This window comes from Schistocerca nitens, chromosome 1 (assembly GCF_023898315.1).
Source record: "Schistocerca nitens isolate TAMUIC-IGC-003100 chromosome 1, iqSchNite1.1, whole genome shotgun sequence".
Lineage (NCBI taxonomy): Eukaryota > Metazoa > Arthropoda > Insecta > Orthoptera > Acrididae > Schistocerca > Schistocerca nitens.
Window position 1 is genome coordinate 1,139,994,496 of NC_064614.1, and position 22,931 is coordinate 1,140,017,426.

The 22,931-nt window shown below is 37.5% G+C and overlaps 1 protein-coding gene across 1 annotated transcript in view; it reads left to right on the plus strand.

Annotated features, from left to right (window-relative positions):
• The window catches only part of LOC126232606 (trithorax group protein osa-like), a gene marked incomplete at its 5' end in the record, with an annotated part of 313,958 nt that overhangs the window by 282,279 nt on the left and 8,748 nt on the right, over positions 1 to 22,931 (plus strand). Inside the window, one exon of the mRNA XM_049942808.1 lies at positions 1,002 to 1,168. Coding sequence (XP_049798765.1) covers positions 1,002 to 1,168 — 167 coding nt within the window. The remainder of the gene's footprint in view (positions 1 to 1,001; positions 1,169 to 22,931) is intronic.

Genomic DNA, 22,931 nt, shown 5'->3' on the forward strand with positions numbered 1-22,931 from the left:
GGATATTGAATGTATACAGCAAAGGACAGCATGAATGGTTATAGGTTTGTTTAATCCATGAGAGGGTGTCACAGAGATGCTGGAGAAATTGAACTGGCAGACTCACGAAGAGAAACTATACTGAGAAAGTTTATTTACAAAGTTTCAAGAACCGGCTTTAAATGATAACTCTAGGAATATACTACAATCCTCTATTTCACTCACTCAAGGATCTTGAGGATAAGATTAGAATAATTATTGCACACATCAAGGTATTCAAACAGTTATTCTTCTCACATGTTGTATATGAATAGAACAGGAGGAAACTCTAATAACTGGTACAATGTGACATGAAGTTCCCTCTACCATGCACCTCGTGGTGGTTTGCAGAGTATAGATGTAGATGCATGATCCTTCATGGACACTGACATATTGGGCATCTCGGATGCAAACTGAGGAACAACTGTGTGCTGCACATCTTTTGGTGTGCATATTCTGATACTTAAACCTCCATTTATTGGTCAAATTTTGATTAAATTTTTTTTATTCCATAATTTTTCCCCTTGTGTCAACAATATGCTATTCAAATTTGGCATCATTCTGACCAGTTGTTCTCTTTTTACAGCTATGGACACCCTGTATTTTCACTCATCTAAATGTTAGTTGACTGACAACAAAATATTATCAACAAATCTCATATGAACTATAATCTCTCAGTTGACTAAATAACAGCGTGTAAGAACATATTACAGAGTGATCGCCTTATTTTGTTTAGTGATTGACAAACACATTTTTCTAGTACTTTTGAATATTATTTTTTAAGAAATTGTTCTTTGTTTCCTCCATGCCTGTGCCTTTTCTTGAAACTGATATGAGCTTTCTCCTTACCCATGTACAACTGCTAACACCCCCTTAGCTCAGATCGTGGGTATGCTATTGACTTGTTCTTTTATTAAACATGCTACTTTGAAAAACTTGTTATTTGTGATTGATGCGACTCTAATAGCTCTCTCTTAACACAGGTATAGAAGGCCCTGTCAATGCAGTGGGTTCTGGCAGTGAAGACCTGGTGACATTAGAAGCAGAGATCACAGAATTGCAGCGTGAAAATGCTCGTGTTGAGTCACAGATGCTCCGTCTACGCACTGATATAACAGCCATGGAAGCACACCTTCGTCATGGAGAAAAGGTTAGTCATAAGTTCTCACAAAGTTACAACAAACTGGTTCCACAATCTGAAGAAAGCTTGTAGTCATGCCTACGTAGCACAGTTGGTAAGTCTTTCCTTGGAACAGGTCACAGTCGAAGTCTAGATCTGGCACACAGTTTTGATATGTCGGGTGGTATCATGAAAGTCCATGTTCCACTGCAGAGTGAAAGACTGAGTCTCGAAACAACCCTTAGACTATGATAAAGTTACTTCTTTATTTGTTCACTGTTATAACCAGTGGTGGATTTACATACAGTCCCACTAGGCACAGGCCTAGGAGTGGCATTTTAAGGGGGGCAGCATTTTTTGCACTTTACTCGTTTTAACCTTTTACGTTTTTAAACAACTGCACTTACAAACGACAAAAATTTTTAATATTGTTAAACAACTTGCTAGTTTAAATAAGCCTTAAGAAGAAAATCAGACAATACAAGCTTGGAAATATACATGGTTTACTTGACGATGAATGGAAATTTATCATTGGGTTTCTGTCAGGTATCACCTTCATGACTGTTCAAAATATTTTGAAGTAAGCTGTCAGAACAGCAATGTACAATACAATGTTTGAAACTTTATTGTTCTGAGAATGTTGCCGGCTTCTACATAACCCTACCATAATTTCCCCGTGAAAGTACCGGGACCCCTGAAAAGCTGTTATAAACTAATCAGCAAGTACTGTAACATGTGTGGGCCTCAGTATGTAAAACCCACCTCCACATAAATTTCTTGTAGAAATTATGGGGAAGTATCAAGTGAACCCTTCGTTACTGTAATTAATGTGAAAGCTCTGTGGTCTTCAGTATCTGAGCTTTGATTTAATGATACCCGTTTAAAAAACATGTCAATTCTGGGAATGTTTTACATCTTTAAACACATGATTATACAAAAAGAACACAAGCAGAATATCTAATAATGTGTGCAATACACTTCACAACAGTTTAAAAATTTTATTTATTTGTTTACTTAGTTACTTTTTTGGCGAAAAAAGAAGAAGAAACCAACTTTCTGTTCATTGCATTTATTCTGCTGCAACCTGCACGATATCAAAGTTCCCACTCTGTGCAATTGAATAGTATGTGCCATTGCAAATTTTGTATTAAACTTCTTAACTAAGCTTTTTTTCTTTGAGGAAAGGTTATTTTTATTTTATGTTGGAATAAAAGGTGCATTTGCATGTAGACATAACAGTAGTGTTCACGCAAATAACAACACACCACATCATCTGCCAACAAGACTAAACTTTTTTAGTCTGTCTTCTCTGCCTACAGAAACCGCTAAAATGTTATAAGAATAAGTGGGATAAGAGCTGATCCAGCACACTTCAATGCAAGAAATTTCAAAAATTATTTGCTTTTTCAATTAGAAAGACAGGGTCAAGAATATTCAGAACATATTTAGAATATTCAGAACATATTTGCGTCCCAGCTAAAATTTCAGCGACGCAGGAAACAGAAGCCAAAAAAGGGACTGTCCCGTTTTCTTTACGAGACGAATTCGAGCCGGCAGGTGTGCTTCTACTGTTTACTGACAACAGAGAAACAGGCAACAATGAAATTAAATTATTTTGTATTTTGTTCTATCATAGCAGAGTTGCGTCGAGTAATCCGAATTGGTCATTTCATTGCTCCGTGTTTAAAGGAAAAATCTTTGTGCTCATGTGCCATGTTTAAAGTAAAAAACTTTCTGCTCATGTGCAGTGCAGTACGATTGGAACTGGATAATGTCTTCCTTTCTTTCTTTCCTTTTACAACTTTTTTTCTTTTGTTTTGACTGTTGGTTGACAATTTTGTAAGTGCTTTAACATGAATAACAGTGGAAAAAGGAAATGTGTAAAATTAAGTGTGGTGGCATTTTGGAAATTATCTAAGGAAAGGAGAGAACGAGAGGGCAATGTTCTAAAAACGCTTTGCAGAGTAGATAAATTTTTTGCAAAAAATGTTACTGGTTCGACTATGAGTTCAAGTACCAGTAGTACGGATGATATTTCTGGCACTGCAGCTGTTGTAAAACAAGTAAATACAAATGAAACAAAAGTTAAAAACGAAGAAAAGCAAATTGTTTCTGAGTTCGAGTTTCACAAAAGACTAAGTGTCGAGTCAGACATTACAAAAAAGAAATAACCTCATTAGTGATGATCCTGCAGAATGGTGTGTCAATGAATCAACAATCAATGTTCTCAATCGAGGGGCGTTTGTAAAGTCTGTGCAAAAATAAAAACTACTTACATGTTTGGGGTAAACCTTTTTTATTTTTCGACTTACTCTCCTTTTAGACTTATACACTTCGTCCAATGCTGTTCTAATTTTTTGATCCCTTCCGAATAATAGGAACTGTCCAAGCCTGCGAAATATAATTAGTTGCTGCGATCACCTCCTCGTTTGAATAAAATCTTTGTCCTGCCAGTCATTTCTTCAAATTGGAGAACAAATAGTAGTATGAGGGAGCCAAGTCTAGAGAATAGGGAGGGATGTGAAATGAGTTGGAATCCTATTTCCATTAATTTTGCGACCACAACTGCTGAGGTATGTGCTGGAGCATTGTCGTGATGGAAAAGGACTTTTTTGCGATCCAATCGTGGGCATTTTTCTTGCAGCTCGGTTTTCAAACGTTCCAATAACAATTAATAATATGCACCAGTAATAGTTTTATTTTTTTCTAGTCAGTCAATGAGGGTTATCCCTTGTGAATCCCAAAAGACAGTTGCTACAACCTTTCCAGCGGAAGGAATGGTCTTCGCCTTTTTTGGTGCAAATTCTCCCTTAGTAACCCATTGTTTAGATGGTTGTTTGGTCTCAGGAATACAGTAATGTAACCATGTTTCATCCACAGTGACGAAACAACACTTAAAGTCCTGCAGATTCTTCCTGAACAGCTGTAAACCATCCTTGCAACACTTCACACGATTCCATTTTTGGTCAAACATGAGCAATCGTGGAACCCATCTTGTGGATAGCTTTCTCATGTCAAAATGTTAATGCAAAATATTATGTACCCATTCATTTGAGATGAAGACAGCACTAGCAATCCCACGTACCTTAACTCTTCTGTCACCCATCACCATATCATGGATTTTATCATGTTTTATGGAGTCGTAACCTCCACAGGGCGTCCAAAATATTCAGCATAACTTGTGCCCATATGGCCACTACGAAAATTTTGAAACCACTTATAAACTGTTCTAATTGAAGGTACAGAGTCACCGTAATGTTTATCAAGCTTCTCTTTAGTCTCCTGAGGCGTTTTGCCTTTCATAAAGTAATGTTTAATCACCACACGAAATTCTTTTTTGTCCATTTTTTGACAATCACTCGTCTTCCTTGATTCACACGAATGCCAAACACAAAGAAATAGACCAATATGGCTGAAACTTGGTGTGAATTCTTTCCAAAGATGCTACTAACTAAAAATGACCTCAATATTCACCAGTGGTGCCATCTCTTGGACTGTGCATGGACTTTTGAAATGCCCCTCGTACAATGTGGCATTAATCAAAATTGTAACGGTCATTTTTCTATTTCATAAAACCAGATATTTGAAGAAAAATATATTTTACTGTAAACTTTTAAATGGTGAATCAACTTTGCATGATTTTCTAGTATACTCCTGTAGCACAGCTGCTGTTTTTTGTGCATCATGTAAATTGTTCGCAGGTAAGGCTGTGATTGCTACTAATGGTACTGCAGATTGGAAAAGTATTTCTAATATTTTATCTTAACAAGAAAAAAGTCAGTTGGAACAATAGGTAATCATTTCGAGTCATATGTTGTGACAGAAAAAATGAACTGTGTTATTAGTGAAAGCTTTTTAACAGAAACCATTGTCATTACTTCAGAGTTATCATCTGAGATGTTAGACCACTGATCCATCAACACATCTCGTAGTGTGAAAACAGCTGCCAGGAGTCTCAGTTAGAACAAGGAAGACAAACTATCTTCAGCACAACACAAGGCATTTAACAATGTTATCATATCTTGCTGGCATGGAAAGTTGCTTTTCCACTAAATCATGAAGGGATTGGTGTCCATGTAGAATATATGCAACTGAGGCTTACCATTCTTGGTACTCAAAACAGACTCTTTGCCATGTCAGCATTAATAAAGTTTGTTATTATACTATCATGGGAATAATCTAATGCTGTGTACACAGGCTTAATACATGGATCTCTGGTAATCATAGTTGTAAGCCTAATTTGAAGGTGAAAGACATTGTGTTTCAGTGTTTCCTTCATCTCTGCCTAAAGAATCTGGCCTATCACATTTCTCAATATCTTTCTGGTTTAATCACCAAAAATTCATTTGCCCACAATAATGAAGCAGTCTACACTTTTAACTTGAAATATAGATAGTGGTTGTATCTGGTGACACTGATTTGTCAATATTTTTACACAATAAATTGTTCCAAAAATGAAGCGATTTGTGGAGTTCGTTAATGCAATGCATCACTTCAACTCTACATTTTTGTAGAATGAAATTATAAGTACTAAAATCACCAAATATGGCAATTAAGCTTCATAGACACATAATCGACATGGCACCTGCTTGTTTTGCCTGTTTCAGCCAATCTGTCCACACAACACATAATGTCGTGCAAATGTTTTTCTGGTGGTTGTCAATGTATAATCTTTATGTACATTGTAGGTAGAGAGGGTGAGAGGAAGATAACGAGCTATTGATGTTAGCTGCATCAGGGCTTTATGCAGAATCAGCAACAATAGGTGAAAATGTGTACCTGACTGGGATCTGAACCTTCCCACTTGCTAGTCAGTTGCATTAACCACTGCACCATTTGGACACACTGTTTGTCACAGTTGTGCAGACTATCTTGACATGCCTCCCAACCGATCCACATTCCCACCAAGGACCAGGTATCCACAGACCTTGTCCATGTCCACCTTGTTTGCTACTTTGCAATTCCCACACTGAAGGTGGTGGATTCATTGGCCATCAACATGAATCAGTTACATGAATGCATGGTGTCTGTTCTTTTGGACATGTCTGAAAGAACAGACACCACATATTCATATAATATTTAATCAATATTATTTATAGTATTTTGTAAATAATATTTGTGATGACAGTGTGATGCGTTACATGGACCAGGGCCTAGTTTAAGATGTAGATGATCAGATACCATGTTCATTTACATTTTTTCACAACTAAGGTGCCATATTTGGTAATTCATACATATGCTTTTGTGGTACAAAAATACATAGTTTAATTGATGCACCTTGGTAAAGGGATCAAAACACATAATTTTTGTATGGTAAATTATGCAGAATTGTAGGAATATTTCATGTTGATGACAAACTGTTACTGGAATGGAGATAATTGAAAACAGGGTATCTTTTTGGCACTGTATCTGGAGCACAGTTCTTTACATGGGAAATCAACTCTCATTTTCAGATTACACACGCAGAATTCTCAGCATTGAGAAAAATAAGTTAAAGTCCAATTACAGCCTTTTATAACTACCAGGTACCGATATTAACAAACTGCTAGCCCCTGATATACATTTTTTTTTTTTTTTTTTTTTTACACAGGAACAGGAAAAAATGCCAACTTTCCTGACACTTCTACAAACAAATGATTTTGCATTATGTTACCATCAATTACAAATTTCACTTTATTCTTTGCTGTGTCATTTACACAAAATGATCCTGTTTCTATCTATAGCATATTATTTGTGTTAATGTTGCCAGAAAGAAAAAAATGAACAAGAGATCTGTGCAGTGAACATTTGTTGTTGTGGTCTTCAGTCCTGAGACTGGTTTGATGCAGCTCTCCATGCTACCCTATCCTGTGCAAGATTCTTCATCTCCCAGTACCTACTGCAACCTACATCCTTCTGAATATGCTTAGTGTATTCATCTCTTGGTCTCCCCCTACGATTTTTACCCTCCACGCTGCCCTCCAATACTAAATTGGTGATCCATTGCTGTATCAAAATGTGTCCTGTCAGCTGATCCTTTTCTTTTTGTCAAGTTGTGCCCCAAGTTTCTTGTCTCCTCAATTCTATTCAGTACCTCCTCATTAGTTACATGATCGGCCCATCTAATCTTCAACATTCTTCTGTAGCACCACATTTCAAAATCTTCTGTTCTCTTTTTGTCTAAACTGTCTATTGTCCATGTTTCATTTCTAAATGTGGCAACACTCCAGACAAGCATCTTCAGAAAAGAGTTCCTAATACTTAAATCTATATTTGATGTTAACAAATATCTCTTCTTTAGAAATGCTTTGCTTGCCATTGTCAGTCTACATTTTACATCTCTTTACTTCAGCCATCATCGGTTATTTTGCTGCACTAATAGTAAAACCTTTTTACTACTTTAAGAGTCTCTTTTCCTAATCTAATTCCCTTAGCATCAGCTGATTTAATTCAACTACATTCCGTTACACTTGTTTTGCTTTTGTTGATGTTCATCTTATATCCTCCTTTCAAGACACTGCCTATTCTATTCAACTGTTCTTCCAAGTTTTTTGTTGTGTCCGACAGAAGTACAATGCCATTGGCAAACCTCAAAGTTTCTATTTCTTCTCCTAGGACTTTAATTCTTAATCCACATTTTTCTTTTGTTTCCTTTACTGCTTGTTCAATGTACAGATTGAATAACACCAGGGACTGACTACAACCCTGTCTCACTCCTTTCTCAACCACTGCTTCCCTTTCATGCCCCTTGACTCTGACTACTGCCATCTGGTTTCTTTAGAAGTTGTAAATAACCCTTCACTCCCTGTATTTTACCCCTTCTACCCTCAGAATTTCAGAGGGAGTACTCCAGTCAACACTGTCAAAAGCTTTCTCTAATTCTACAAATGCTTTAAACCAAGGCTTGCCTTTTCTTAACTTATCTCTCAAGATAAGTCATAGGGTCAGTATTGCCTCACACATTCCTAAATTTCTCTGGAATCCAAACTGATTTTCCCTGAGGTTGACTTCTAGCAGTTTTTCCATTCTTCTATAAAGAATTTGTGTTAGCATTTTGCAACCATGACTTATTAAACTGATAGTCTGGTAATATTCACATCTGGCAGCAACTGCTGGAATTAGAATTACTATGTTTTTCTTGAAGTCTGAGGGTATTTTGCCTGTCTCATACATCTTGCACGGCAGATGGAAGAGTTTTGTCATGGCTGGCTCTCTCAAGGCTATCAGTAATTCTGACAGAATATTATCTACTCTCGGGGCCTTGTTTCGACTTAGATGTTTCAGAGATCTGTCTGGTTATTCTTGCAGTATCATATTTCCCATCCCATTTTTGTCTACATCCACTTCCCTTTCTATAATATTGCCTTGAAGTTCTCTATTGTACAGACCCTCTACGTACTCCCACCTTCCAGCTTTCCCTTCTTTGCTTAAGACTGGTTTTCCATCTGAGCTCTTGATATTCATACAGATAGTTCTCTTTTCTCCAAAAGTATCTTTAATTTTCCTGAGTTTGATATCTGTCTTTCCCCTAGCGAAACATACTTCTAAATCCTTACATTTGTCCTCTAGCAATTCCTGCTTAGCCATTTTGCACTTCCTGTCACTCTAATTTTTTAAACGTTTGTATTCCCTTTGATCTGCTTCATTTGCTGCATTTTTAAAATTTCTCCTTTCATCAGTTAAATTCAGTATCTCTTGTATTATCTGAGGATTTTTACTGGGCCTTGTCTCTATACTGATTTGATCCTCTGTTGCCTTCACTGCTTCATCTCTTAAAGCTACCTATTTGTCTTCTACTGTATTCATTTCACTTGTTCTAGTCACGCATTGCTTGATGATCCCTCTGAAACCCTTAACAACCTCTGATTCTTTCAACTTATCCAGGTCCCACCGCCTTAATTTCATATCTTTTTGCAGTTTCTTGTTTTAATCTACTGTTCATAACCAGTAAATTGTAGTCAGAGTCCACATTTGCCCTTGGAAATGCCTTACAATTTAAAATCTGGTTTCTAAATCTGCACATCACCATTGTATAATTAATATGAAACCTTCCATTGTCTCCGGGTCTCTTCCATATATAAGCCTTCCTTTGTGATTCTGGAACCAAGTGTTAGTGATGATTAAATTATGTTCTGTGCAGCTACCAGACATCTTCCTCTGTCATTCCTTTCCCCCAGTCCATATTCACCTACTATTTTTTTCTTTTCTTCCTTTTCCTATTATTAAATTCCATTCCCTCATCACAATTAAATTTTCATCTCCTTTAACTATATAAATAAATTTTTAACTCATCATACATTTCTTCAACCTCTTCATCATCTGCAGAGCTAGTTGGCATATAAACTTGTACTAGTGTGGGAGTTGTGGGCTTTGTGTCTACCTTGACTATAATAATGCATTAACTATACTGTCCATGGTAGTTTACCTGCATTTCTATTTTCTTATTCATTGTTAAACCTATTTCTGAATTATCCATATTTGACTTTGTATTTATAACCCTGTATGCATCTGACCAGAATACCTGTTCCTCCTGCACCAAACTTCAATAATTCCCACTATATCTACCTTCAGCCTATTCATTTCTCCTTTCAAAATTTGTAACCTAACCTATCTGTCTGATTAAGGCATCTAAATTCCATGCTCTTATCCACAGAATGACAGTTTTTTTCTCCCAATAATGAATTTCTTCTGAGTAGTCCCCACCCAGAGATCCAAATGGGGAACTATTTTACCTCCAGAACATTTTGCCCAAGAGGATGCCATCATAATTTAACCATACACTAGAGCTGCATGTCCTCAGGAGGAATTTTAACTATAGTTTCCCCTCGCTTTCAGCTGTTCATAATACCAGCACAGCAAGGCCATTTTGGTTGATGTTACAAGGCCAGGTCAGTCAGTCATGCAGACTGTTGCCTCTGTAGCTACTGAAAATGCTACTCCCTCTCTTCAGGAACCACATATTTGTCTGGCCTCTCAACAGAAACCCTTCCATTGTGGATGCACTTATGATATGGCAATCTGTACTGCTGAGGCACGCAAGCCATCCCACTGATGGCAAGGTCTGTGGTTCATGGGTGGGAATATAACTATAATATATAGTTACTGGATTTGTTACAGGGACATGAACAGTGACTTGCATGATGGTTGCAAGAGGAAGAGGAAGAGGTGGTATCATATTATACAGAACTGCCCACTCTAACTCAGTGCTCTCTCTCTTTTTATTGAAATTACTCTTTCTGTATAATCTCTTAACACAGGCATACAGGAGGTTTTAAAATATGTTTTGTGTATATCAATTTGCACCTTCAAGTCTTTTAAGGTTCATTGGAGTGTTGGGGACTCTCCATTGGTAAGGTTTCTCTTTTTTCCCATTTCTCGCCTCTGAGATGAAGAGTTTATGACATATGACAGTTTATATTATGAGTAAACAATTATCTTAAGGTATCTTAACAGCCCAGCATATTTTACAGAAACATATTCATCCTCATTAATGCCATCAGTAAAAAATTGATATAAGGTTCCTGCGATACAGTATCAATGCAATTATTAAAACCAATAGGTGGTACAGGAACGAAAACATTACTTAATTTGTTGTTTAAAGGTTATGAAACAGAAAATGCAGCCTACCATATGATTCCCAGTAAATGCATATAACAGCACTACCAAAGAAAACATGAGTTGGTAATCTGTGAATTATTAGCCTGATCTCTCATGATTGTATGTTTGTAACTAGAATAATAATGCTTATAGAAAGAAACATGAAATAGGTAGTGGACCAAGATCTCTTCATTCCAAAATAAAGGAGTATATTCCCTAGAAGCAATAAGTGCAATAAGGAAGAAAGAATGAATAGGAATTGCAAACATTTACAGTGACCCTTCAATGCAGTTTTAGTTGCACACCACTTACTATTAATGGATTTAGGATTTTGTTTTCTTTTTTGTTAATGGCTAATATTGGAATAAAGTATATTACAGATATTTCCTTAAAGTGCCATCACTAATCAAAAAGGACAACAATCAAAACAACTACTGGTATATGTTTTAATTGTAGATTTTGTGTGAGAGAAAATACACAAAAGTGCACTGTAAATATTTGCAGTACAGGAATGACAAAAAGTAATGAAAGAACTGGAAAGGAACCTGAAAATATCTACTACATTTGAAACACATGATGCAATAATAAATATTTTATGACTGAAGGCAGATTTTATTCAACCATAGTATCAATCGTAGTTATGGTATGGTAATAAACATTCCAATCATAGAGAAAACAGAAATTATAAGACAGCTGTTCATCATTTGTGAAGTTGACTGTAGCTCATATTGAGTTTTACATGGAGTATTTGACCATAGCGGACTAAATGATTCACTTCAGAAGTGACCCACTGTAATGAGAGAGGAACAAATGAGTGTTTGAGAATGAATACATGGTTGTCCACAATTGTGAAAACTTCTTTGAACTCTCTATAGCTGTTTTTTTGTGAGATTTTTAAAATTATATATTTTATTCATTCAGTACACTGATCATTCTGTGACAACAGCATAAAACAATAATATGCAGAAGTGCCAATATTCTCTGTGACGTTTGTCAGTCGTTTTCCTGCCACTTTCCTTAAAACTCTTTGCCTTTTGAGAAGTCACAACCATTTTGACTTTCCCTTAGGATTCACTCATGTTTTCAACTTCTAGTTTTGATTCCAGGTTTGTCTTGTAGCTTCTTATCATGAAAAGAAATTGAACATATGTCATTAAGTCGGTGATTGTGTATGTTCCTGAATAAATACTATTTTTCAGTTTGGGTTGTTTTTGATGTTTCCACTATCTCCATTATACATGATTTTACATCTTGAAGATATATTTGGGCTTCTAGAAAACTAAATGTTCGAGCTTCAAGCCAAAAATAAATGGATCATGATTGCAGAACAGAGAATGAAACCATGCATATGTCACAGGGGTGGCAGACACATCAGGTGCTGGCGAGTAGACGTCTGACTGCAGCCTGTCTGGAGGTCGATCGCTGGGAGAACCTGCAAGGCCTGCATCGTGAAGCCCCTGGGTACTTTTCTGTTTATGCTTCAAGCAGTTCCCCTGCTTCATATCACAGTAACGCTTTATTCTGAACTCAGATTTTTCTTCTTAACTTTTTACTACAAAGCTGCCAGAAATTTCCAACCTGTCAGTGCTACACTTTCTCCTAATAACAAACCTAAAACAAACATTCACATTGATTCAAATTATTAATGACACATAAATATTGACAACCATAATATTTGAACCATATAGGAAAATACCAAACTTTATTTTGTGCTTTGCAATATATTATATAAAAAGCATTAACTAATATGCTAAGTAACAGAAGCTGCAGATAAGATAGGAAATAATGCAAAGAGCCTGTCAGAGAAACAACTTTTGTACAAGACTTCATGATATCTGAAAACTGTAGTAGACTTTTTCATCATCTATTAGTAATTCCTCTTTTATATAATTTTTTGATCTTCCTGTCATGAAAATTGTGATTTTTAAAATTTCCTTCCTCAGATAGTACTTGTCCTTTCTCACTGTTAGGCCATTATACTTGACAACTCATTCTCTCTAACTGTTCTCATACACATTTCAAGCTGTACACACCCACAGAGTAGGCTCATGCAGTTGTTTAAGGCATTTGGCTCATTCTTCAGAAAGAGCTTGCTTCAGACTCTAAACTGATCATCATTATTTAAGTTTTCTATAGTTTTCCTAATGAGCATAAGTTGAATGTGGGAAAAGATAGTTGTACAAGGACGTGATCAACTTCCTTTCTCATTTTTGGCTGACATAATTCCTTATTTGTAACTTGCTTAATGTTGACAGAAGATTATAACTTAAATGTTCTTTCTTCACCTGTATGCTTGAAGACTTCAAGATACTTGTCCATGTTGCGATCTCAAGAAGGAAAGAGAAAAGGGCGGGGAGGGGGGGGGGAGAGAGAGAGAGAGAGAGAGAGAGAGAGAGAGAGAGAGAGAGAGAGAGAAAGAGAGAGAGAGAGCGCTCTATAAGTTTTCAAAATTCCCTAGTTTTAAGTATAATTTTCATGGGGAAATTAATGAGAAATTACATCAATTAGTATATATCATGAAAGAGAATTCCTTCAAGTTTTGTTTAATGTTAGTAGACTTCAATGATGGATCCATTTGTTGCCCTGCGCATGTCGAGACGATATTCTACTCCTCGCCACTAATTCACCAACATTTCAGGTATAACCATCCCAACTGTTGTGATGATTGATGTAAATGACTGATGTCTCTGATCTTTTCACTGTACACAACACTTTTTATGTGGCCCCAAAAGAAAAAGTCCAGTGGGGTTAAATCTGGGCTTCGTGGTGGCCAAGGTATTGGGTCAGCCCTGCCCATCCACCTTCCTGGAAAGCAAGTGTCAAGACCGCACGCACATGGTTACTGTAATGAGGTGGAGTGCCATCTTGTTGGAAAACCACAAGCCCCTTTCCTGCCTCAATATCGTCCATTTGGGGAAAGACATACTCTATCAACACCTCACAGTAAACATCCCCATTTTAAAGCACTACCGTTTTCCTTGAAAAACTTCAGCCAAAGATGGATATTTTTTGCTGTAGGTGGTTCACCACCATACTGACATCTAAAATTACGTTGCACTGTTATAACTGACTCAGTTTTCTCAAGCCAAAAACAGACTGTGCTTTCTGTTGTGGAGCACACGTTGTTGCTGAGTTGCTCTGCACTGCACTGCACAGCCTCGACTGAACTGAGGGAACAAAAGAAGAAGATAGCACTGGTGCTGTCTCAAGATCAAGCAGACCTGCCAAATGCAAGGGAGCCAAACTTGGAGAGTTGATGAATCAAAAACCACAAACTGGAATAGTGTGTCACTTTGTACAGATTCTAGGACTTGTTAAAACTAGGGAGATTTTTCTCAAACACCCTGTATTTTGGATGATTTGTGATCTTTTACTCTCAACTGATGTCGGTGTCAAATACCACAATCTGTAATTTTACCATACAAAAATTACACTGAATGGCAAAAAATGCCACACTTTCTGCAATCTTAGGCACTCCAAAGGTGACAAATACGCTTGCATTTTAAATGTCAAGAGTGAAGGTTTCATTTTTAGATTAACGGTGAGAAATATGGGAAATCTGAAACAGTATGTAATTGAAGAGACATAAATTACTGAGAGTAAAGTATCAAGAGACTCTGAAACTAAAGGACAGAACATAAATCCAATTTCTCTTCACATAATTCTCTCCATGTCCTATATCTTTATAATGTTCCAATCTGTAAAGTTTTTCCTTGCTGTTGAGTTTATTTCCAAACATGTGCCCACTTATTCTCTTTCATTTCTCTCTTTTCCTTTTCTTCCTTTTACTGGGAGAATGGACTACCTCTGTCCAGCTATCCTGATTTAGGTTTCTTGTGGTTTCTGTAAATCATTTCAGGCAAATGCCAGGATAGTTTCTTCATCAAGGCCCTGGCCAGCCACCTGACCTATCCTCATGAAGCATTCTTATATACGTGTGTGTGTGTGTGTGTGTGTGTGTGTGTGTGTGTGTGTGTGTGTGTGTGTGTGTTTTATTGACTTATTTCAGCCCTGCTGTTTGATATTCTTTTTTAATTATGTGTGTTTTCATTTCTGTCTTTAATCTTATTCATGTAGGAGCGGTCTTTAATAACTTAACTGTGAATCACTGTCCCGTATATCAATCATGTTGTGGAAGTTCTGTTTCGTCCTAGATCTTTCCAGATTTTTGTTCTCAGTTATGCAACTTTTCAATTTATTTCTTTGTTCTCAGTAACTGGCTATTGATTGTAAAGGTCAAGTTCAGTATGAGCTCATTGTGGAACTTTCATTCAGCACTGATTTGTATTTTGTAAAATATTTGTGTGTCCACTGTAAACATTATTTATTTTGTGTTTTAATTTAAAACAAAAAAAATCATCTGTTCCCCGATAGAAACCTATTTTTGCTGAATACAGGAATTGAGGATTTTTCAGTAGGGAGGACACAGCAAGTTATCTTGGATGGAGAGCCATTGACAGATATAGACGTAACTTCAGGTGTACTCCAGGGAAGTGTGTTGGATCCCTTGCTGCTGATGTTGTACATTAATGACCTTTCAGACAATTTTGATAGTAAACTTCCACTTTTCGCAGATGATGCAGTTATTTGCAATGAAGTACAGTCTGAAAGAAGCTGCACAAGTACTGAGTCAGATCTTCATAAGATCTTAAAGTTGTGTGAAGTCTTGCTTTCAATGTTCAGAAATGTAGAAGTGTGCACTCCACAATATGAAAAAAATGTACAATCCTATGACTAAAATATCAAAAAGTCACAGTTGGAATTGGTAAACTCGCATGAATACCTGGGTGTAACACTTTGTAGGGATGTGAAACAGAATGATCACAAGGCACAGTCATGGATAAAGCAAGTAGTAGACTTTGGTTTACTGGTAGAACATCAGGGAAATGCAATCAGACAACCAAGGAGATTGCTTACAAATCATTTGTGCAAACCATCCTAAAATATTGCTCAAGTGCATGAGACCCATTGAAAATAAGACTAACAGGGAACATTGAACATATACAGAGAAGGAAAGCACAAATGGTTAGAGGTTTTTTGACCCATGGGAGAGTGTCGCAGAGATGTTTAAGGAACTGAACTGACACAAACTTGAAGCTAGACATAAACTTTTCTGAGAAAGTCTACTAACAAAGTTTCAAGAACCAGCTTTAAATGATGACTCTAGGAATATACTGCAACCCATAACATATTGTTCTGACAGGGATATTAAGAGAAGGTTAGATTAGTTACAGTACATACAGAGGGATTTAACAATCATTTTCCCCACACTTCTCATGTGAATGGAATGGGGAAAAAACCCTTACAATTGGTACAACAGGATGTTAGGGATGGCAGTTATTGCTGAAAGAACCAGTTTTCAGTTATATCAGTTTTGTTCATCTCCATTTTAACCTGACCATTAAAACCAATCAAAATGACTGGTTTCTGAAATATCCCATTTTCAGTTTTTTGTTGCTTTTATTTTCAGTAATAAATGTAGACGTCATTCAAAGATTGAAAACTGCTAAGACTCCAAGACTTTTGCATTATACACTTAAAAATATCAAATAAAATAGATAAATAAAAGAAAACTTAGTTCATGTACTGTTTACTGCTTTTCTCAAAACGTAATGAAGTACTGAATACTGAAAAAAAAAAAAAAGTATTCTCCTACTGATCCAGATTTTTTGGAATTTGGCTCAAAAATTTTGTTGTAATTGAGGATCATACCATTATTTGTGTGTTACAATGTGCCAGTGCTGAAGGATCATAAATGACATGTAAGTTCTCAGTTTCCAAGGGCTACAAACAGGTGTAGGTGTACTGTGTAGACACAGGCAGAAGATCAGCTACTTTCTCTTTGTATTATAGGCCATGAATGAATTTTTAAGTTTTTAGTTTATTACTGTTGCTCTGATTTCCTTTCTCTTTTATTATTTCATAGGAATGGCAGACAAGTAATAAGTTTTTTGTAAAATTTGTATCATTCGTTTTCTTTAAGTATTTCAAATGAAGACCCCATTTTGGAGTCAAATGTATTTATTTACTTTTTAACTAAAATTTAAATGCAATTGACTTTTTTGTGACAAAACTAACCATTCACTTTCAAAAAATTCAAATGAACAATTTAGATAGTAACAATAGACAGACAGACAGACAGACACACACACACACACACACACACACACACACACACACACACACACACAAATGCAACTCACACATACGACTGCAGTCTCAGGCAATTGAAACCACACAGCGAGCAGCAGCACCAATGCATGATGGGAGTGTTGACTGGGTGGGGGTAAGGAGGAGGCTGGGGTGGGGAGGGGAAGGGATAGTATGGTGGGGGTGGCACACAGTAAAGTGCTGCAGTTTAGATGGAGGACAGGGGAGAGGTGGGAAGGGAGGAGAGGGGGAGCAGAAAAGGAGAGAAACAAAAAGAAATAAAAAGAGTGGGTGTGGTGGTGAAATGATGGCTGTGTAGTGCTGGAATAGGAACAGGTAGGTGGCTGGATGGGTGAGGACAGTGACTAACGAAGGTTGAGGCCAGGAGGGTTACGGGAACATAGGATGTATTGCAGGGAAAGTTCTTACCTGCTCCGTTCAGAACAGCTGGTGTTGGTGGGAAGGATCCATATGACACAGGCTGTGAAGCAGTCATTGAAATGAAGGATATCATGTTTGGCAGTGTGTTCAGCAACAGGGTGGCCACTTGTTTCTTGGCCACAGTTTGTCAGTGGACATTCATGCAGACAGACAGCTTGTTGGTTGTCATGTCTACATAGAATGCAGCACAGTGGTTGCAGCTTAGCTTGTAAATCACATGACTGGTTCCATAGCTAGCTGTGCCTTTTATGGGATAGGTGATGTTAGTGACTGGACTGGAGTAGGTAGTGGTAGGAGGATGTACGGGACAGGTCTTGCGCCTAGGTCTATTACAGGGGTATGAGCCATGAGGTAAGGGTTTGGGAGAAGGGTTGTGTAAGGATGGACGAGGCATTACCTACAAACAAATCCAGGGAACAGCTATGGGTACCCGCATGGCACCATCTTATACCAACCTGTTCACGGGCGATCAAGGGGAATCCTTCCTAAACACCCATAATCCTAAACCCCTCACTTGGTTGAGATTCACTGATGACATCTTTGCTATCTGGATTGAAGGTGAGGACACCCTATCCACATTCCTCCAGAACCTCAACAACTTCTCCCCCATTTGCTTCACCTGGTCCTACTCAACACAACTAGCCATCTACCTAGATATTGACCTCCACCTCAAAGATGGTTACATCAGTCCTCCATCCATATCAAACCTACTAACCACCAGCAATACCTCCACTTTGAGAGCTGCCAGCCATTCCCTACCAAGAAGTCCTTTCCATACACCCCAATCACCCATGGTCGTCACACCTGCAGTGATGAGCAGTCCATCTTGGAACATACCAATGGTCTCACTGAAGCAATCACTGACCATAATTATCCTCCCAACCTTGTACAAAAACAAATCTCCCATACCTTATCTTTCCAGTCTCCCACCACCTCCCAAAGTCCCACTGTCTGGCCACAGAGAAGCATTCCCCTTGTTCCCTGCAATACACCCTATGTTCCCGTAACCCTCCTGGCCTCAACCTTCATTAGTCACTGTCCTCGCCTGTCCAGCTTTCTCCTTGTTCTCATTCCAGCATTACACAGCTGTTATTTCACCACCACACCCAGTCTTTTTATTTCTTTTTATTTATATCCTTTTCTGCTACTTGCTGCCTCCCTACTCCCCACCTCCCCCCTGCCCACCCCCCTCCCCGTCTTAACTGCATCACTTCACTGTCTGCCACCCGCACCGCACTATCCCTCCCCCTCCCCGCCCCAGCTTCCTCCTTACCCCCACCCCGTCGTCACTCCCATCATGCACTGGTGCTGCTCCTCGCAGTGTGGTTTCAGTTTCCTGAGACTGCAGTCGTGTGTGTGTGCCTATATTGTTGACAAAGACCTTAATGGCCGAAATCTATAATTGTGAGAATCTTTTTGTTGTGCCTATCTGCAACTCACCTATATGGTGAGTAGCTTCTTTCCTTCTCTGAAACTCAAGTTGTCACCCTCCAGAGCTACTTGCTGCCCACACAGAACTACAAAAGAACTGTAGCAGCAGCAAGAAGTTTCAGCACACATAATACAACAACATTCAGTTCACTATTATCAGGAGAAAGGTGGGAGGAAGCTTTCCAAATAGGTGACACCAACAAAAAGTTTGGGAAATTTTCTAGTATCTTCAGTGATTACTTTGAAAATGCATTGCCTCTGAAAACACAAGTAATAGGAGGCAAAGCTCCAAAAGCTGTATCGCTGAGGCACGCAAGCCTCCCCACCAAAAGCAAGGCCCATGGTTCTTGGGGGGTCTCAGACACTTAAAAAAAAAAGGAGTCCCTCTGGGATTCATTCTTGGGCCAATCCTCTTTGTCCTCTATATAAACAATTAAGACCTAAAAATTGTGTCACAAACAAATACTTTTTTTGTAGATGACATACGCATCCTTATTACAGTAAATACAAAAAACTAATTACAAACCACTGTAAATAAAACTACTGCACAGCTACGTAGATAATTTGAAGAGAAACATCAGTGTGACAATGAACTCCAGCAAACTTTGATCACCTCTGGAAACAAAGTTTTTAAGCATATGGCTTCAAAATAACTTCAAATGGCATACACATATAAACAAAATGAATGGAACACTAAATAAAATATGTTATAATCTACAGTTACTCTGTGTTAAAGCATGTTTTAACTCTGTCCAAATTGCCTGCTTTGCTCAATTCTGTAGCATCCTACTGTACAAAACTATATTCTGGTGTAATACACCACCTAGTTCACTCATTTTCGTAACCCAGAAAAGAACTGCAAGGGCAATGCAACATGCTTGACAAACAGATTCTTGCAAACCCTCTTACAAAAGTCATCAATCCTCCCACTTCCTTGTATGTACATACTAGAAATCTGTATGTATGTTAAAAAGAATGTAAAAAACATATGAAAATTTTAATCCAGAATGAGATTTTCGCTCTGCAGTGGAGCGTGCGCTGGTATGATACTTCCTGGCAGATTAAAACTGTGTGCCAGACTGAGACTCGAACTCGGGACCTTTGCTTTTCAGGGGCAGTGCACACTCCACTGAAAATCTCATTCTGGAAACATCCCTTAGGCTGTGGCTAAGCCATGTCTCCGCAATATCCTTTCTTTCAGTACTGCATGGTTCGAAGGAGAGCTTCTGTAAAGTTTGGGAGGTAGGAGACGAGGTACTGGCGGAAGTAAAGCTGTGAGGATGGGGCATGAGTTGTACTTGGGTAGCTCAGTCGGTAGAGCACTTGCCCGTGAAAGTCAGAGGTCCCGAGTTTGAGTCTCGGTCGGGAACACAGTTTTAATCTGCCAGGAAGTTTTGAAAATTTTAATATCCAGGAGCATGAAACAAGACGAAAGAAAAACCTTCAGGTTCAGTCAGTAAGGACATCAGCCTACAAAACTTCCACAATAAACAGTGGTATACAAATTTACAATAGTCTTCCACATAAGGTAAAAATCATATCATCATTCACACTCTTTCGTAAACCGTAAGGGTGTTGTTATTAGATCATTGCTTATACTCAGCAGCAGAATTTTTATAACATTAGAGATACAAGAGACTTGAAACAAGACAGTTCCACTACTGCAAGTAGTGCAAGCTCTTTTATGAATGAAACTAAAATTTAAATATCTACTAAAATAATAGTGTATTTTTACTGTGTTGTGTTTGTTCTGTGTCCCACAATCTGGAAAAAAAATTTGGATGAATGAATAAATAAATAAATCTTTTGGACAATATTTATTGCCTACCTATTTAACCAAGATTTATTGAAAATATATTAATGTCAGTAAAAAATATTTATTGTCCAATATGTTCATAAATACATGTATCATAATTGTTGATCTGTAAGTCAATTCCTTTCATCAGAAACATCATTCAAAGATGCTACCTGTCATGCAGAAGCCATACAACTTCCCAACAGTGATAAATTTATTTTTTATTTATTTATTTTTTCTGTCCATCCATAGACAATATAGATTGTATGGATGTTGTCAACAAATACATATATATGATACATATATTTTTGAGCTACAAATAACAAGCCTGGCATGCACCTTCTACTCCGCTCCCAAATAATGAAAGGCTCACTGCTTCTTGCAAAGGAGGACAACAAGTACATTACTGTCTCAGTAATGCTGTACCAATTCTCATCTCAAATGTTTGTTGCTCAGTTCCAAATGATAGTGTTGTTATTAAAATAGCTCTGTTTGCTCTTCCTGTTTTCTATAATTTTAAAGCAATGAAAATTTTATGAATAAACATTACTGTTTCCTGAAAGCATTTTATTTAAAAACAAAAAAGTTGAGCACAATTACTATGACAAAACGGTATACCAATTTTTTACCTGGTTTTAGTAAAAAATAAAGAACTGTTACAACTAAGACCAATCAGCAACCAAAAATATTGGTTATTCAGAACTAAAATACCAATGTTGGTTTTAAATGATCGGTTTTTCTCATTCCTATGGAATGTAGCCTCAGCCATGCACTTCACAGTGGTTTGCAAAGTGTAGATATAGATTCTGGTATCCATAAAGTGAAAAATGTTATATACAGGTTGAAAAAATATATTGCTGTCTGAAATTCCAACTATTTATCTGCTATCAAACATTTTTGCCCTCCTTTAGCACTTACTGCGATTGATCAACAAGCAGATGTGAGAAATTGTAGAATGAAGCAATGACTATGAATTAACACTTTGCCTAGGTTTAATAGATTTTTAGAAACTGTTTGACTGATTTGCTTCACAATTTGTACTAACGGCCCCTTGTTTGACTGATTTCCTTCAAAATTTGTACTAACAGTCCCTAAGGAACACATCATTGATCCTACCTGTTATTACTCTGCAGATCATATAGGTCAATGCTAAAGTTTCAGTTATACTTCAACAGGATGGTGAGAAATTCAGAACTGAAATAGGAGACAGACAAGTAGATTCCACGCTACAAAAGCTACTCTCAGCTTATCTAGAAATAATTTTCAGATCCTTAAACTTTGAAAACAAAGAAGGAATATTTGTTAATGGGTCATTTCTGAACCACTTTCGTTTTCTTCATGACATTTTCCTATCTGTGTGCCTCTTCTGTACATAAGTTTCAACAATTACTGGAAGTAGTTAATAGAGGAAGTCTAAAAGTAGGGCTGAAAATTAATTACAACAAGACTAAGATAATGCGCGATAAACAGATCAAAAAGGAAACTCTACAAATTAACATCAAAGTCGTAGATCCAGCTCATGAGTTTTTGTGTTTAGGACAGTTTGTGAATGAGTGGTTCAACAAAGCTCACATTTTGCAGCATTGTCCCAAGAACTGATCATGGTACTTTGGTTCTGAGTAGAGTGGATGACTTTGAAGGATCTTTGGCAAGCTAGACTGTGACTTTCTGGACTTGCGCCATTGGGTTGAGAACTGTAAGGTCCCCCTAAGTTTATCAGGTGTGCACTACACATTAGTGGCTGCTACTCAGATAGCTGACAGTGGTTGGGATGTACACAATGTTTTTTTTTTTTTTTTTTAATTAGGTGACTCTCCATCCAAGGCAGATAATGATAGCTGTAGGAAACCCAGAAGTATCAGTGCATGATCCAAAGAAATGCCTCCTACATGTGGGAGTATTAAAATCCTAAAGGTTATCTGCCAAAGCATTCACAACAAAGTAAAGCTCACATAATGCTAGGTATAGAAAGCTGGTTGAAACCTGAAATTGATAGTGATGAGTTTTTCTGGAAAAATTTAAGTGTGTGTAGGCAAATGGGAAATGGATGTGGTGTACTTGTTGCAGCAGACAAGAAACTCATATCTACTGAACAGAAATTGAAGCTATGTGTGAGATTGCTTGGGCATGACTCAGTACTAAAGTGCGCGTCATATATCTTGGCGGCCGAGTTTAGGTTCGTTCTGCGCATCTGACGTCACAAAACACAGTCAGCCAATGAACAGAGAACGACGTTGCCAGATCTCGACTGCAGTGCAGAGCACGGATGATTGTCTTCAGTTTTAGAAACGTTCAGTCATAAATAAAGTAATAGAACAAAAGCAATGTCTTGATAGCAGACTTTCTTTTATAGAAAGTTTGGAAAAAGCATTCTTTATACCAATTGCTTCATATTCTATT